Source organism: Lepisosteus oculatus, chromosome 11 (genome assembly GCF_040954835.1).
Source record: "Lepisosteus oculatus isolate fLepOcu1 chromosome 11, fLepOcu1.hap2, whole genome shotgun sequence".
In the NCBI taxonomy this organism is placed as follows: domain Eukaryota; kingdom Metazoa; phylum Chordata; class Actinopteri; order Semionotiformes; family Lepisosteidae; genus Lepisosteus; species Lepisosteus oculatus.
The window spans coordinates 36,561,109-36,576,477 of record NC_090706.1 but is presented as its reverse complement, the minus strand read 5'-3'; the positions used below and the strand labels follow the sequence as shown (position 1 = coordinate 36,576,477).

The 15,369-nt window shown below is 37.1% G+C and overlaps 1 protein-coding gene across 1 annotated transcript; it reads left to right on the top strand.

Annotated features, from left to right (window-relative positions):
- The first annotated feature begins 654 nt into the window (after nt 1–654).
- On the top strand, nt 655–15,102 carry mchr2b (melanin concentrating hormone receptor 2b). Its single transcript, XM_006631919.3, has 2 exons — nt 655–1,412; nt 12,118–15,102. Exons 1-2 carry the CDS (start codon nt 1,009–1,011, stop codon nt 12,764–12,766), a joined length of 1,053 nt encoding a protein of 350 aa, XP_006631982.1. The 5' UTR covers nt 655–1,008; the 3' UTR covers nt 12,767–15,102.
- Nucleotides 15,103–15,369: the final 267 nt, after the last annotated feature.

Sequence of the window (15,369 nt, the reverse complement as noted above, 5' to 3'; positions counted from 1 at the left end):
ATTTCTGTACCCAGGGGGTTGTAGGAACCTGTGGAACATGTTGTTGACACCTGATACACTGGCTTCTTCAAAGAAACGTCTGGATGAGATCATTAGATCAATTAGTAACCTTTCTAATGTTCTTATGAATGGCTTGAAATGAATTATTCACTAAGAAATAAACACACGACTGCTTATTGAAACGAGATTTTCTCTGTTGTTCAATATATTTGTCATAATCGTACGCTCACTTAAATATATGATTCTATAGCCATCTTCTCATTTTAAACAAGGTGTTATCTACAGTATGTATTCAAAACCAAAATGAATCGCAAAACGGTAGGCTCTCATTATATGCATTGTCATATGCCAATAAAGTGGGGGCATAGTTTAATAGCCTTTAAAAATGTAATGCTTAAACCTACAATTTGTTTAGCGGATTTTTAAAATAAAATGATTTTCTTTGTGACTGAGGGATATTGACTATGACATTTTCCCTGACAGACCGAAGTTAAAAATGGAAATGTACAGTTAAATTGCTTTAAACTAGTTAGAGATTTTTAAAAAAGCTGTCCGGGTTCCTTGTCATTTTCAAGCGATGGGAGGGGGCTGGCATTTCTAGTCTTGGTCGGGATCAGTGCCGCAAAGCGATCATAAGAAAGCACTTGGAGAAGACGCACGCTTTCTGATTGCTTTTTTTCTGAATGATTTCCCTAATTTTTTCATCGCAGACAAATTTCATCCGATTTCACGCTGTGTTGGAGAGATTTTTTTTATGTGATGCCGCAGGAAAAAGCTTCTCAACATCTGCGAAAAGCAACAAAAATAAGTTTGACAGCTACCGTTAGAAATTCATTACAGTAGTTCTGCTTTCTTACAGACGCGCAATTCATACTCTGACAATAACCCACATTATGGATATGGCCTCTGGTTGGTTCGCCTGGTTATCTTCCACACATACCTAATCTTAACTTTCTGAATAGAATTATCACGCAACAGGCTTTATATACTGTAGCTGCAAAACTGAAAATGAACACAACGGATCTGCTCTGCAAGTACGACGAGCAAGTCAATCAGACCAACTGCTCCTACACGAACAAGACTACACTGAGGGACACTACGATGGATCTAACCTCTTTGATGCACGTTTTCCCCTCTGTCTATGGCATTCTCTGCACAATAGGGGTCATTTCAAACAGTTTGGTGATCTATGCTGTGGCTACCTGCAAGAAAAAAATGGTCTCCGATATTTATGTGCTGAATCTGGCAATTGCTGACATGCTGTTTTTGTTGGGGATGCCCTTCACTATTCACCAGCTTGTCAGAGACCGACACTGGGTCTTCGGGAATTTCATGTGCAAAGCAGTGACTGTCGTGGATGTGAGCAATCAGTTCACCACAGTGTGGATTGTAACAGTATTGTGTATAGACAGGTAGGAATTGTTCTCCTTCTTACTCTTCAAAAAAGGCAAAGTTACTGCAAGGGGGTTTTCAGAGATGAAGGGCATTTTTCAGAAGGACGGACTAAAATAATTTGAGCAAATGGAGGCATACTGTGGTACAAATATTCTCACGAGTGTTCCATGAAATATATCCTTGGCAATTCATTTGATTGAGATACGATCCAATGCGCAAAGTTGAGAAAATAACAGTGATTACTAAAATTTCTACGAAGTAATTCATTTATTTATTTAGTATGGTTGATTTAATGATATAAAACCCAGGGAAAGCTAAACTTCTAAAAAGAGCCCACAAACAGCTGCAAAAAGAATTGCTTTGGTGTTTACCTGCATGTACACCAAATGTCTCGCCATTACTACATGGGGGTTGTGATACAGACCCCTGTGAATATGGCGTTTGTTTGTTGTAATCAATCTAAATTGATTTTTCTCAAAGATACTGTACATACACTAGTGCGCGCAGGCACAAACATGAAAAGTACTATAACCACCTGTAGCGCACAGCCTCGCGCACCCCGCTGCCTATCACAATATTGCACGACTTACATTATATACAGTATGTATATAACTGCATCAATGCAGTTCATTCCTATATATTTAAATTGCACCAATCTATACAGCTTTCTCTATTAATGACACGATGTTCAGCGTATCGTTTGAATCCCCCCCATTCAAAGCCACGAAGATAAATTAAAATGATAATTCAAGCAGAACCTGCGTGCGTTTTAACAAATAAGACCGCGTTGTGCTCACACCTTGCATGCACACTTTGAAACAGTATTAGCAGCACTATCAGCAAACATCTGTTGCATGCAGAATCTTGTGTAGAATTAGGAGACCTTGTCTGAAACTGATAGCCTTTGTTGCTTGTTAAGTCAGTGAATAATGATACTCAAGAAGATAGCTTGATTTTAGAAAGCATAAGTCTCTCAGTTCCTGATGCGAAACCCGTTTGTCTGTTATACAGAATGCAATCAAAGTTTTTTTTTAATGCTGCATTTTTATTGTTTAAACCGTTTTACTATGCACTTGCCTTTTGTTTTTGGTAATTATCTCCTAAGTGTACAGTATATTCAAAAGGTCTGTGCTGAGCTGCAGGGCACAAGAACATTTTAAGTAATGGAATTGCTAACGTTTCAGTGGCTGGTGAGGTCTTTTTGAAGCTAAACATGGTCAGTACTGAGTTAGGGGGAAAAAAGTGGTACTCTGCCCTCTGGAGAAGAATTTCCAAAATCAAAAAAAAAATCACCAGTATGGTGACCAGTACCACTCAGATGTAGGTGGTACTGTCCTCAGCCTAACATCTCACACTAAGGACTGACTACTTGGTCATTAAAGATCCAATGGCTCTGTTCAGAAGCCTATTCATGGCCTGAGCTTTCATAGTCTAGCCTACATAAATTCCCCCCATAATTCAAATCCTGAAGGAATTTGCCAGCTGTGCAGGGGGACTGCTGGCACAAAATGGCTAACACGTGTCACCCAGGTAGGGGTGAATTGGGTCTCCTCTCCATAATGTGCTTTGGAATCCTTTGAGATGACAAGCACTGTAGAATGCCTTCATTATTATTCATTAGTTATTATTACAAAGTTTATGTCTTTGTTCTTTGTGACTCTTTGTTATTCTAATTAAAATAATTCAAATTAAAATAGGAGAATCATCTACCCTTTAGGAGAAAAGTACAGTGAAATGTCTTTTCAGTACCTTAACTTTTCTCAGTCTGTTGGGGTGACTTAATCTCTGCCTTGGTATCAAACACAGCATCACCCAGAAGATTTTGGAGGTTTTTATTTAATGTTCTGGTGATGTTAAACTGGTGGGGCAAGAACATACAGCACTTAATCAACCATGGCAGTAGATGATGGGGGAAAAAAAAAATACTGTTTGACCTTTGTAGAACTGAACTGGTAACTGTAATTGAAATTCTTTTTCCACTGAAACTACTTGGTTACATGGATGGGGGTTCTACACTAGATATGTGGGTTTCCCTGTCCCTTTACTGCCAGGGTACTGGAATAGTCCTTTATTTTCATATACCCATACAAACTGAGCTGTGTGGCTATAGAGATTGTGATCTTCACTGATGCGACTTGTCACAAGCTCCAGCTCAGGCTGAGGCAGCTCTGGAAAGGAAGTGCTTCTAGGAGACACTTCAATTGATTGCAGGAAGGAGGGCTCATTGTGGAACCTTGGACCTCCAGGATCTTTTTATGTTTGTGAGAAGCTAAATGCTCAGAGGTGACATCTTTCGCATACCCAGCAGCCAATGAACAAAAGATCAGCCGGATGATTGGGCTGTTCCTGTGTCATTTGTCATTAGAGACATTATTTAAATCCTGGTATACTTGTTAGCACACTGACACTTTGATTTACCAGTGTGAAATACCCTAAGTACGTGTTTTGTAATGGTGTCACAAATATTATGTTCTGCACTGAAGAAAATACTGTGTTGAATACTAATTCTGAATACCACATTGAGTATCATGTGATTTTATACATTCCCCGAATATCTTTATAACTTTATGAAACCAGTGTAGTAATTAAGTAAACGTTCTTACATGTTTATTGCACAACATATAGAATGCACACAATTTGTGAGACATTAAGTATATACACTTTAAAGACTAATAAACAAATTGATTAATGCTTCCTTTATGCCCCAGGTATCATTTGAGCATCATTCCCATGCGAGCCACATGTCCAGTACTGAAATTATTGATGAACAGAAAAACAACTTTGGTGCACAATGGGGCTCATGTACTGCCTGCTCATGAGACTCGCGCTTCCACTGTGCTGTCGTGTTTATCTCTTTTTTCCGTTAATGAAATATTGCATTGTTTTAGACTACAGCCAAAGGACAAATAAAACTCATGAATCTCAATTTAGTAGCTCCACATAGCTTCAGTATAATCAGCAATTGTTCTCATTTGCATGATAAAATTGCCAACCAGGAACTTCCTACATCTGCCTAGGGATACATTTACACCTCTTCCATCCCTTTGAAATATTTTATGTCTGCTCTAAATACATATATTTAATTTCACCATAGCTGAAAATATCTGATATGGCCTTTAAATAAGTTGTCAACTGTAGCCAGGATTTGTGTGTGTGTGTGTAGACCAGGACGTTTTAAGAAAAAAAACAATTTTTGAAGCAGATGAAATGGTCTTAAAACAATGCGCGCAAGAGCTTTGTCTCGGCTAGTGATTTCTTTTCCATTGGTTGGGCTGACAATGAGCAGACAGCTTCCTCACTGGCAGCACAGGCTGCTCCAGTCCTGCTGAGGTGGGTGGTTCTTGCTCAGGTGACATAGGGTGCTTGATCTGTGGGTGCCCGGGCTACCCCACTCCTGGCAAGGTTGGTGAATACCCTTCTGGTGCTGTTGTTTCTCAGAGTCTGTGGTGATAGAGGGTACACTGATGCCTGCTCTGGCTGTTCTCGCTGCAGGCATTCCAGCAATGCTTTCTGGCAGCCCCAGGCAATATGTTGGATTTCACCACTGAACAGCCAAACTCTGGGCCACAGCAGTCCCTAATGCACAACTGACATAAAAAAGGGAAAAGTTAAATGCTCCAAACTTTCTTTTAACAGTGTTTATGAGGCTGCTGACTTCTTGCTCCCTGTTTATGGCGCTGTATTCTTGGATGTTTCTGTCTATCTCGGAGCATGCAGTTTTGGATTTGCTGTATTGTAGGTTTGTGGAGTGTAACAATCCATCTGATGTTTTATCCTCTTTCGTTGCAATTTCTGCAGTGTGTAACGTTTTAGTGAAGGCGGCCTTTGTGTGCAATAATGATATTGCTTTCTGGCGGCTCACCAAAAGCAGTGCATTATTTATTCTGCACAGCTTCCTTCTGAATGGGATTTTTTCTGAAACATCTGAAAGATGTGAGGGAAGGACTCTGTTCTTCAGGTGTGAATGTTCCATGAAATTTTCATTGAATAGCATCCACAGGGAGTGTTAGAGTTTGACACTCATTCTCACTTTTTGTGACTGTATTTAGTATAAAATGAGTCATTGTAGCATTCAGTTCCTTATACTTATTTAGTCTCCCTATTGTTAAGACTGTATTTAGAGGCAGTTAGGATAGGGTGGTACTGTCTGACAGGTGGGTCTGTTCCCTGGCTGTGACTGGATCACTGTCTGTCAAGTTTATTAGCAGTAATTCATAGGGGTTACTATAACTATAATAACAGTAATTGGAAAGCATGAATTCCTTATTTTGAAATTACATCAAAAATCACCTGCTGTTCACGTCGAAGACTGTTTTTAAAGATTTTTATTCCAGGACAAAAATTGCTCCAGGCTTTCTGAAAGTAATTTGATCTCTGCAAGCTTTTAACTCTTTTTCTTTCTTACATGTAACTGTGAAGTATGTTCAAAATGTTTCATCAGAGATCGAGACAGGACAAACTTCACAAAAGTTCAGGCTCTAACATAACTCACCAAAGGGCAAAAATTGTAAATGACAAACATATCCAATCTGTCTAATAGGGGAATGTGTTATTGTACCTCCATGACAAGACATTCCTAATGATGAAATTTCATTATTTTGTGCTTTTATAATGATTTTTTCTCTGTGTAGTAAAATTAGGTGGATACATAAAATTCATTCTAGGCAATTTGTTATGTATGGAATATATGGAAAATCTACAGGTAACCATGTCTGACAGTGTTTCTTTGTTTCTCTGGAATAAAGTATAGTTTTCTGAAATCCATTTATGCTTTTCATTTTTCCTGCATCAGTATGAGCTTAAAGTAATTATGACTTATGTCTAGACAAGAATATACTTCAACAGTTTCAAAAGTCTGACCTTGGGCCTCTAAACTACCCCCTCTAGTACCAGAATCATTCTGGTTCCTCTACATGTAACAAGAATTTTTGATTAAGAATAATGATCCTTCTGGGTGTAAGGGGTCTGAAATGTATCTGAATATTTCGTGGCAAGATGTGTCATTTGTCATTGCTGGGGGGTGAATTAGCTTTAATGTCATAATTTAAAGCAACAGGTTGTTGCAGCTCTTGGATAAGACGCAGAAGGAATTGCAGCTTTGACTAGCAGGCTGTTTGTAACATACAAATTCAGTACTTCAGGCAGGCTTTTATTCACAGTCTCAGTAGCAGCAACTGTTACTTTCTTCCCTTTAGGACTGGTATCCTGCAATTAAAAAAAATATGAATTAATTAATTATACCTATTACACAAGATGCAGGATTCAAAACCGTGACCAGTTATTTAGACAAATTATTTCTATTGTTGTGGTCATTCTTCACGAACATCACAACTTAAATAAGTCAAAATAAGTCAGTCCATTTCAAGTCTGGCTCAAGAGTACTTCTTCTTAACTTCTGATTTTCTTTTCAGCTCAGATCTAAGTCACTAAGTCTAATTTATTCATTTAATTCAACTTCCTTGTTTATGACTTGTTTCTTTAGTCTTTGGCTCCAAAAAAACCTCTGCTGCCTAATCATTTTCTCCAGGAACTTCAGTAACAGAAGTTCATCTGTTTTTTTCCTCAGCATGTTTCTTCAGTGGTTTCTTTTCCTTCTCTGTTGAAGCACCTCTTATTAGCTGACTAATTAATGGCATCCAGGCACAGGTGAAAATTATACTGTGTCAAAAACTCACACTAGAAAAACTGTTCTGAAGATCCAATTACTTAACATTAATTAACCTAAACGAGGATAGGTGTGAAACACAGAAAGAGCTTCAGGGCTGTTACTAATTGCTAACCTCATTCAGCTTCTTGAAGTCTTAATCAGCAACTAGAGATCAGCTAGGCTCAGTAATTAAAAACTCAGTTGGAGTGAAAACCAGTCAATACTTGGGTATTCCAGGACCAGGGCTGAAATCCTGGTAAGCCTGATATGATCAGATGTTAGAAACTAGTTTGAATCTAGCTCTTATTGGAAAGGGAGACCTCTAAGGTAAATCAGGTTGCGGCTGTATGCAGTGTTGGTAAATCTTCTGAACCCCACTTTCCTGTATGGTGACAGGGAACAATGTACTATATGGGAGAAGGTGTCATCCTTTGGGGAAACAAAATGTAAACTGGGATTATGATTACTTTGTCCCTAAAGATTCCATGGCACTGTTTGTAAGTAGGGATCATTACTCTGGTGTCCTGGTTAAATTCCACCTTGGATCTGCATAATATGGGATACGTACAAACAGAGTTCCCCTATAATTCAATGGATGAGGTTGTTTCTTATTTCTCCACTTCATCTTCTGTGTAGTGGGCCTGCTGTAGCATAATATCTACCATTTGTGACCCGTCTGGGTGCAGCACATCGGAGTTGGATGAATTGGGTCTCCTTCTTATATGTGAAGAACTTTGTGATCTTTTGGAATCAAAAGTTACTACAGAAATGTAGGCAATCAGAATTATTAATAACTATGGAGGTACGGAGGGCAGTGTAGTGAAATGGGTTAGCTGTTGGCCTAATACCTAACAGGCTGTGTGTTCGTGTCCATGCTGTAGACACTGCTGTTGTACCATGAGTGAGGTAGTTCACCTCCAGTCCCCCCAGCTGTGTAAGTGTCACCCAGCATTGCTGGGTATGTCATTATGGATAAGTATGTCATTATGGATTTCGATGATGATGAAATATTTAATGCAACTCCAGAAAAGTGTTTTCAGCACACCAAAATCATTGGCTTTATACTCGGATTCCTTCTAAAAGATGTATTTAGAAGATTTTTTATTTCTGGAATTTTATGCAAACTCTTTTTTTAACTGGTGCCCCTATTTCCATTTATTAGTGAATTTTGTACAAAAAGCCACCCTTCAGTTTTCGGTTTAAGTAACGTATGAATCTTTAAGGTGCTAAAATAAACCATAAACAATCCGAGGAATTCATTAATTTTAAAATGCTAGTATGTTAGTCTTTACAGTGGATATTTTTTTTCTGTCAGACTGTGCATGCATTGTGGATCGATGTATAACAGAACTGATATGTAGTTCCCTCAGGAGAACCTGGGTTCTTTATAAAAGCAGTGATGTAATTTTATCACTTGCTTAACATTGGGATCAGTCTTTTCTATTTCTTTTTATAGATATATAATATAGGGTATACATGTTTAGACTGTTGTGAAAAATCCTTGTTTTCTCATGTTATGATGATATCTGGTATAAATGTAATTTGTTAACACTCATTTGTTCAGGCCAGCTGAGGGTTTTTTTTTTTTAAAAATGGCACTACTGTTTTAATGGATGTGAATGTCCCAAAAGACAGTGGGCAAGGTGGTAGTTCTGTCCTCAACTGACATTACTTCTAGTTCGAGTGACCAGACATCCCTGTTTGTCTGAGACTGTCTCTGTTCCTTTGACTATTGCACTGTCCTGACATGCCCTTCAGAGTTTTGGAATAATCCTGTTCTGTGCATCTGTTAACACATATAATTGAATTACTGTATTCCATCCAACCCCAATGTCATGCAACTTTAAATGTAGATCACATGACAAGTCGTAGAAATTTCTTAAAGGAAAAATGCTATTTGGAGATCTGGTAATAATGAACAAAAAAGCTTGACTCATTTTCTGAGAATTGAGTCAACAGATGGCAGTTCAAGTTTGGGAAACATGATGTTCAGAATAATTTAATGTCTAGGTATTTGGAAAGAAGAGTATGTGTACCATATCATTCAAAAATAGTATCTATTGTATTTTACATCTTTACCAAAACATTTTTTCAATTTAGGCATAAGTAACAGTGCTATGGCACAGACTAAAAGCCTTAAACTGGTTTTTGACTTTTTGAATAACAGGAGTATAGGCATGTATATAAAAACTGCCTCAAGGCCAAAAGTTTAATGACTCAGTATGAAATTCAATATACATTAGCATTATTAGAAAAAACAATATTTTCTCTTTTTCTACCAGCAACTATTATTCATGTCATGTTTCAGCATCTCCCCCCACCCGGCCCATTAGACTGCCTCCAGACAAATTATAGTGATGCTAGGGCTGGGGTTTGGAGTGGAACAAAAAGTCACTTTGCAACCATATTAATTCCCTTGGACTGATAGAAGATTGTGTGCAGGTTAGTGTTATAGCCTCACAACTCTTTGGTTCTGGGATCCATTCAAGGCTGTGGAACCTTTTGTGTGGTATTTGCACATTCTTCTTATGCTCACATAAGTTTTCTCTAATCGTGTTGTTTCCTCCCTCCTTGTAAAGAGGTTAGTCGAGCATCTAGACTTCCTATATGCTTATACTGTATGTGGATGTGCTCTGCAGTGGACTGGCGTGCCTTTACCCTGGATTAGACTATCAGTAGCTGCAATCCCAATCCCAATCCAAGAAATAAATAGATGAATGGATGCACTGCTACATTATGGGCACATCCTGTTATGATTGACCTCAGTCTTTCTGTTGTGGAAGCCCTCCAAAAATGTAGGCTTCATCCTGATGATCTTCAATGATGTTTTTATACTCATAAAAGATCTGCATCATCGGATTATTTAAAAAGTAACAAACTGCATTCATTTGATAACTCTTTCTGGGCAGCTCCAGTAAGGATTAGAGGAGCAGCACTAAGCCTTATTGTTTGGTTCTCATACCTTTGTGCCTTTGTAATGGCACAAGAAAGAGATGTTTTGACATTACGGGAAACACTACTGACTACATGTCCACACCACAGTTTATAATTTGTATTTTCTGCTGGCCACTTTGCCCACTTTGTTTTCAAAAGGGGCTTTACAGTTTGCTGCATAAAAGCAATATGCCATTCTCTAAAGACAGCATTGTCCTCTTGTGGTAGACTTTCTAATAATTTTCTTTATCTCTAGCTTTCTCTTTGCACTTATCAATAGATTTCAACGCTTGTAGAAGCGGCACCAGTATGGGTAGGGACTTGATAACACCTAGGAAAATAATCCATCATCCTCCTGTAAGCCTGTGGAGTTCAGAAAGTAGTTATAATTCAAAGAGTGTCTCTGGAATGCAGGTAAAATGCTGAATTATCAGAAAACACATAAACTAAACTGAAAACTGTACCAATTACAAATTCAACCCTTTGACAAATAATTGTTCGAACACTTAAAATGATTCGATATGCTCATAGTAGCATTGAAGTCCTATTATAATGTAAATGGGAAAGCCATAAGAACTGAAACCAGTATGCGGTGAAGTCAGACATCCTTTACATTATAAAGCATTGAGCCTGTTGCAACATGCTGCAGCACCTGTGTTTGAAGAGCACATTTGAATAAGCCGCACACAAAGAATGGGCAACATGCTGAGCTGACAGGTCATGCTGCAGAGATTACTCTACTAGGCTGTATGGTATGATGGAAATGGTCATTAACAGAGTTTTTGTTCTTTGTGCGCTAATAAGTCTGAATTCAAAACCTTAGAAAATGATCAAATGTGCTGTGGTGGTCCTGATGATGCCTCAGTATAGCAATGGTGTATACACTATACTGTATACAAAAGGGATGCAAGTCCCTTTATCCCCAAGGAGGGGGATTATTATTATTATTATTATTATTATTATTATTATTATTATTATTATTATTATTATTATTATTATTATTATTATTATTATTATTAAAAAGGTTAGATACAGACATAGAGATGATATCAAAGCGTACTGTATATGTACTGTATGTTGGTAGAGTATGTTTAAAGGTTTAAGTTCCTCCAGTAAGGTTATACTGTAATATCTGTAGTTAATCCTGGAACAGAAAAGTATGGTATTTATTTGTAGTATTGTAATTTGCACATACTGTAAACTGAAACCATGTTTAGAGGAAAAAAAAGATTAAAAAAGTATCAAACCAACAGATACGAGATGTTAGTGCTCCTTAACGTCTCATATCTGTTGTGTTAACACAGCTGCATTGTACAGTAACTGCTTTTCTTCACACAATTTAAGGCAGTCACCTGATATCCATGGGATTTTTAGGGAAAGTCTTTCATGTAAATATTGTTCCTACAATAAAAAAACTCCTTCAGGGTCTTCTCTTAAATAACTCTCTATGTATAATACATGGCTCTATGTACAGTACAATTAAATATTTGACCTTCATTTTCATGAAGTTCAAAGGAAAGTGGTTATCCTTGAGGAAAACTAAAAGAAAATAAACTGCTTTAAAAAACTAATTTACTACAAAAAATTAAGATAACAATTACAAATATAACACATTTTTACTCAGACACCAATCAGCCAAAAGTCCATGAATAACAATCTTAATGTTTCTTTCATTTTCCATTTAACGACCTTACAGGGAGACGTGGAGTAAAATTTTAATTTAGAAGGGATCTACATTTTTTTCAGTGACTCTCAAATTTCTCTCATATACGAATGTGTATATATGCCTTTCAAAATGAGTTTTTTCACTATCTGCGGCACACATTTTAATGAGATTGAAATATGTAAATATTTTTCTCTGCAGGATTGTGTTGTCTGCACTGGATGTAGTCATCTTACTCATAAAGCAGCCTGATTACAAAGCATGGGAATCTGTTTTCAGATCACAACCTTAAAAGAACTTTTTTACTTTCAATAATAACCTAAGTAAATATAAAACCTAAGTAAATATAACTCAATCATGTTTCTTTATAGTGTCAGAACTAGAAAGGCCGCAAACCTTGAGAAAACTAATAAGACGCTCGTGTGACAGGGTCTCTAGGTGCTGTAACTTCAATGTTTGTTTACTTATTGTATTCCAGATATGTAGCCATCGTCCATCCCACCCTGGAGAAAAGGACCATCCAGTGGACAATAATTATCAATGTTCTTGTGTGGATGGGCAGCTTCCTGCTCACTGTTCCGGTCATGCTGTACTCCAGAACTGTGCGCATGAGAGACGTGGAGGTGTGCATTCTGGATCTCCCTTCAGGCCACAAAGACATATACTGGTACACTCTGTACCAGTCGATCATGGGCTTCATCATCCCACTCATCATCATCAGCACCTTCTATTCGCTCACCCTCTACCACGTGTTCCGGTCCATTCGCAGGGTGCGAAGGAAGCAGTCCCTGTGGGCCAAGCGGGCCACCAAGACGGTGATCATGGTCATCGCCGTGTTCCTCGTGTGCTGGTCACCCTACCACGTCATCCAGGTGATAAACCTGAACATCGCGTCGCCCACCATCTCCTTCCTCTACGCCTACCACATCAGCATCTGCCTGAGCTACGCCCACAGCTGCATCAACCCCATCATGCTGCTCCTCTTCGCAAAGAACTATCAGGAGCGCCTGTGCAGGAAGAAGCAGTCCGCGACCAGCCACCAGAGCTCGTCCAAGCAAACCGTGGTCAAGACCGATGGAGGCTCCACTGCCATAGGGGATACAAACTATCGCTGCACCGTTATTTAGATGGAAGAAACCATTGCTTAGCATGTCTCATGCCATTGAATGGACTGTAAATGCTGGTCCCGGTAGGGGCTCCAGCCAAACTGTGGTGTCAATGGAAGACCACTGAAATTCAGGTTAAAGAACACAAGAGGCAATTCATCTATTGATGAGCATCTAGTGCCACAGGGCTTCAATTGCTAGCCTTCAGACAATGCATCTTCTATTGCATTTATTTTCTTATTTAAGGAAAAAATTATAGCCTGTCACTGTTACAAGCCAACATACAACAACGGTGAAGAGCTAAGGAACATTTGCGTTTACATTCAGTCCATTGCAGGCCTGACATCCAATTTTCTAGAGCTGGAAAATATATTTGGGGTGAAGGTATTTTTTTATTGAAATTTCAGGTGTTTGTATTGACTGTTCTGCTTTTAATTATTATTTTTATTCAAATTTAAAACCTGTGTTTTTAGAATGTGTGAATTATTTGGTCTTTTTTTGGTTCAGGTTAAAAACTAAATAACAGGTTAAAATAATTAAATACATACCAAAAACTACTTGCACAACACTGCCATTAATTACAGACCTGAAATGTAGAAAAATGTTCCTTATGGCGAATTAAGAGCGGTCTTATCTTTAGAATATTTTGGGAAGAGTGACATTTTCTTAATTGTGCCGTTAATGTTCCAATTGTCCCTTCAAAATAAACAAATTAAAATCTCATCATCCATGTCTCAAATTTCTTGCTTGATTTGCAATTCTTTGGTAATGTTTTCACCTACTACAACACATATTTTAATATTTAAATATGCTAATATTTCTATCTGCAGCATCATGTTGTGTACATTTAGTAGGCTCACGAATTTACTCATGATAATGCTTTCATGAACTAAAAATATGGTGAATTAAACAAGAAAAGTGAGACTCAAGCAATCATATTATTGCTCATTTCTTTTGCTTGGGGAGAGGAGGTTTTAGTTGGGTTTACCACTCTAAAAATTGAACAAAAACTAGATCAAACAAATGTTTGAATTTTTTTTACTGATTGTGTAAAATATTTTAATGCATAATAGTAGTAGTGTGTTCAATCAACATATGCATGTGGTAAAAACTATGTTTCATCAAAGTTAAGGCTAATAGGAAGTTGCTGGATATTGTACAATGCTTTATAAGTATTTATGCATACGTACATTATATACATGTGTAGAGGTATGTTTGTAAGAAGGAATTGTGTTTCAAGTGTATACTCTGCAGTTGAATTGCTAGATTAAGTAGGATAGTATCTGACACAACACAAATTTGCTTCATAATCATATAAACTGTGTATGTGATACAGGCTATGATAGAAAGTGCTGCTTTTTATAATTAATGCTACTCTTGAATTGTATATCAGCATATTTATGGTTATATGTTTTGAGCTCTGTGAATAGCTCATTCTTATGACATTTTAAATACATGGATTAATGAATCATGTCACATTAACTATTTCTAAGAAACCTACAAAAGATTTTCCATTAGATTTTTATAGTACCGTATGTGTATTTTTCCTGTTTCACTATTCAAACAGATAAAAAAAAAACATACAGATCTACAAAAGCAAACACACACCCAGGGCCATGAAGTATTTTTGTAAGTGTTTTGTAATATCTTCTCCCAAAAAAAATGTTAAAATTTACTTTTTTAGAAAAAAGCAATAGTATCCAAAAACTTTTCCTAGGTTTTTTGTGTGTGGTAACCCTTTTCAGCTTGATAATGGACAGTTACTTTTTACAATTCCACTTAAATAATTTGATTTTGACTTGTGTTCAACATTTTTTTTTTCATGTAAAGAAACATTCTGTCTTTCTTGCTTTGCAGATTCAAATATTGTTATATGTCTGTATATGGTAACAATTTGTGAAGGAAGTTGTTAACTTGATATTTGTGTTCCCTTATGTAATATTGCTTTTATGACTTTGCAGTATTTTTGGATTATTATTGAATTGTGTTTCAATGACAACATTATTATAATGACAGTCTAGTTATAATGCTTATGTGTAATGATGTTTTTGGCAAACGATTTAAACAAATTTGTGTGAAAAAATGTGTTCTGTTCCACTTTAATTAAAATGAGATCATGTAGGGATTTGAAATTGGGAAGGAGGTTAAAATAACTCAAAAAATGTGTGATGCAAAATGTAAAAATTAAATGTCTTAGTCAATTGTACACAGAAATTTTGTTACAAATTGGCAGTGGGCAGAAGGTGTGGATATCCTACATATGGCCTGATTTTTTCAAACATCTATATTGAAAACTGTGTTAAGGACTCTGTAATTCAAAAGACGCATTAAAGCACAAAAGAAAAATATTCGCCATTCCTGCGTTGTTAGTGTGTATTAAAGAATACAAGAATACAAATTATTATTTAAGAAGTCAATGGCCAAAAGAAGAAATAATTGAATCTGCTCATATAAATATAATTAAAAGAAAAATAAAAAACTTATAATATAAAATGCTTTTGGTTTTGACCTCGATTTTATCTTTCAGAATGCCTTGAGGTGGCTATGACCAGTTATTCTGAGCTTTAGTGTAGCACATTGCCCACGTGTGACTCAGTCACATTAAACCCTGGCATTCTCTAGAT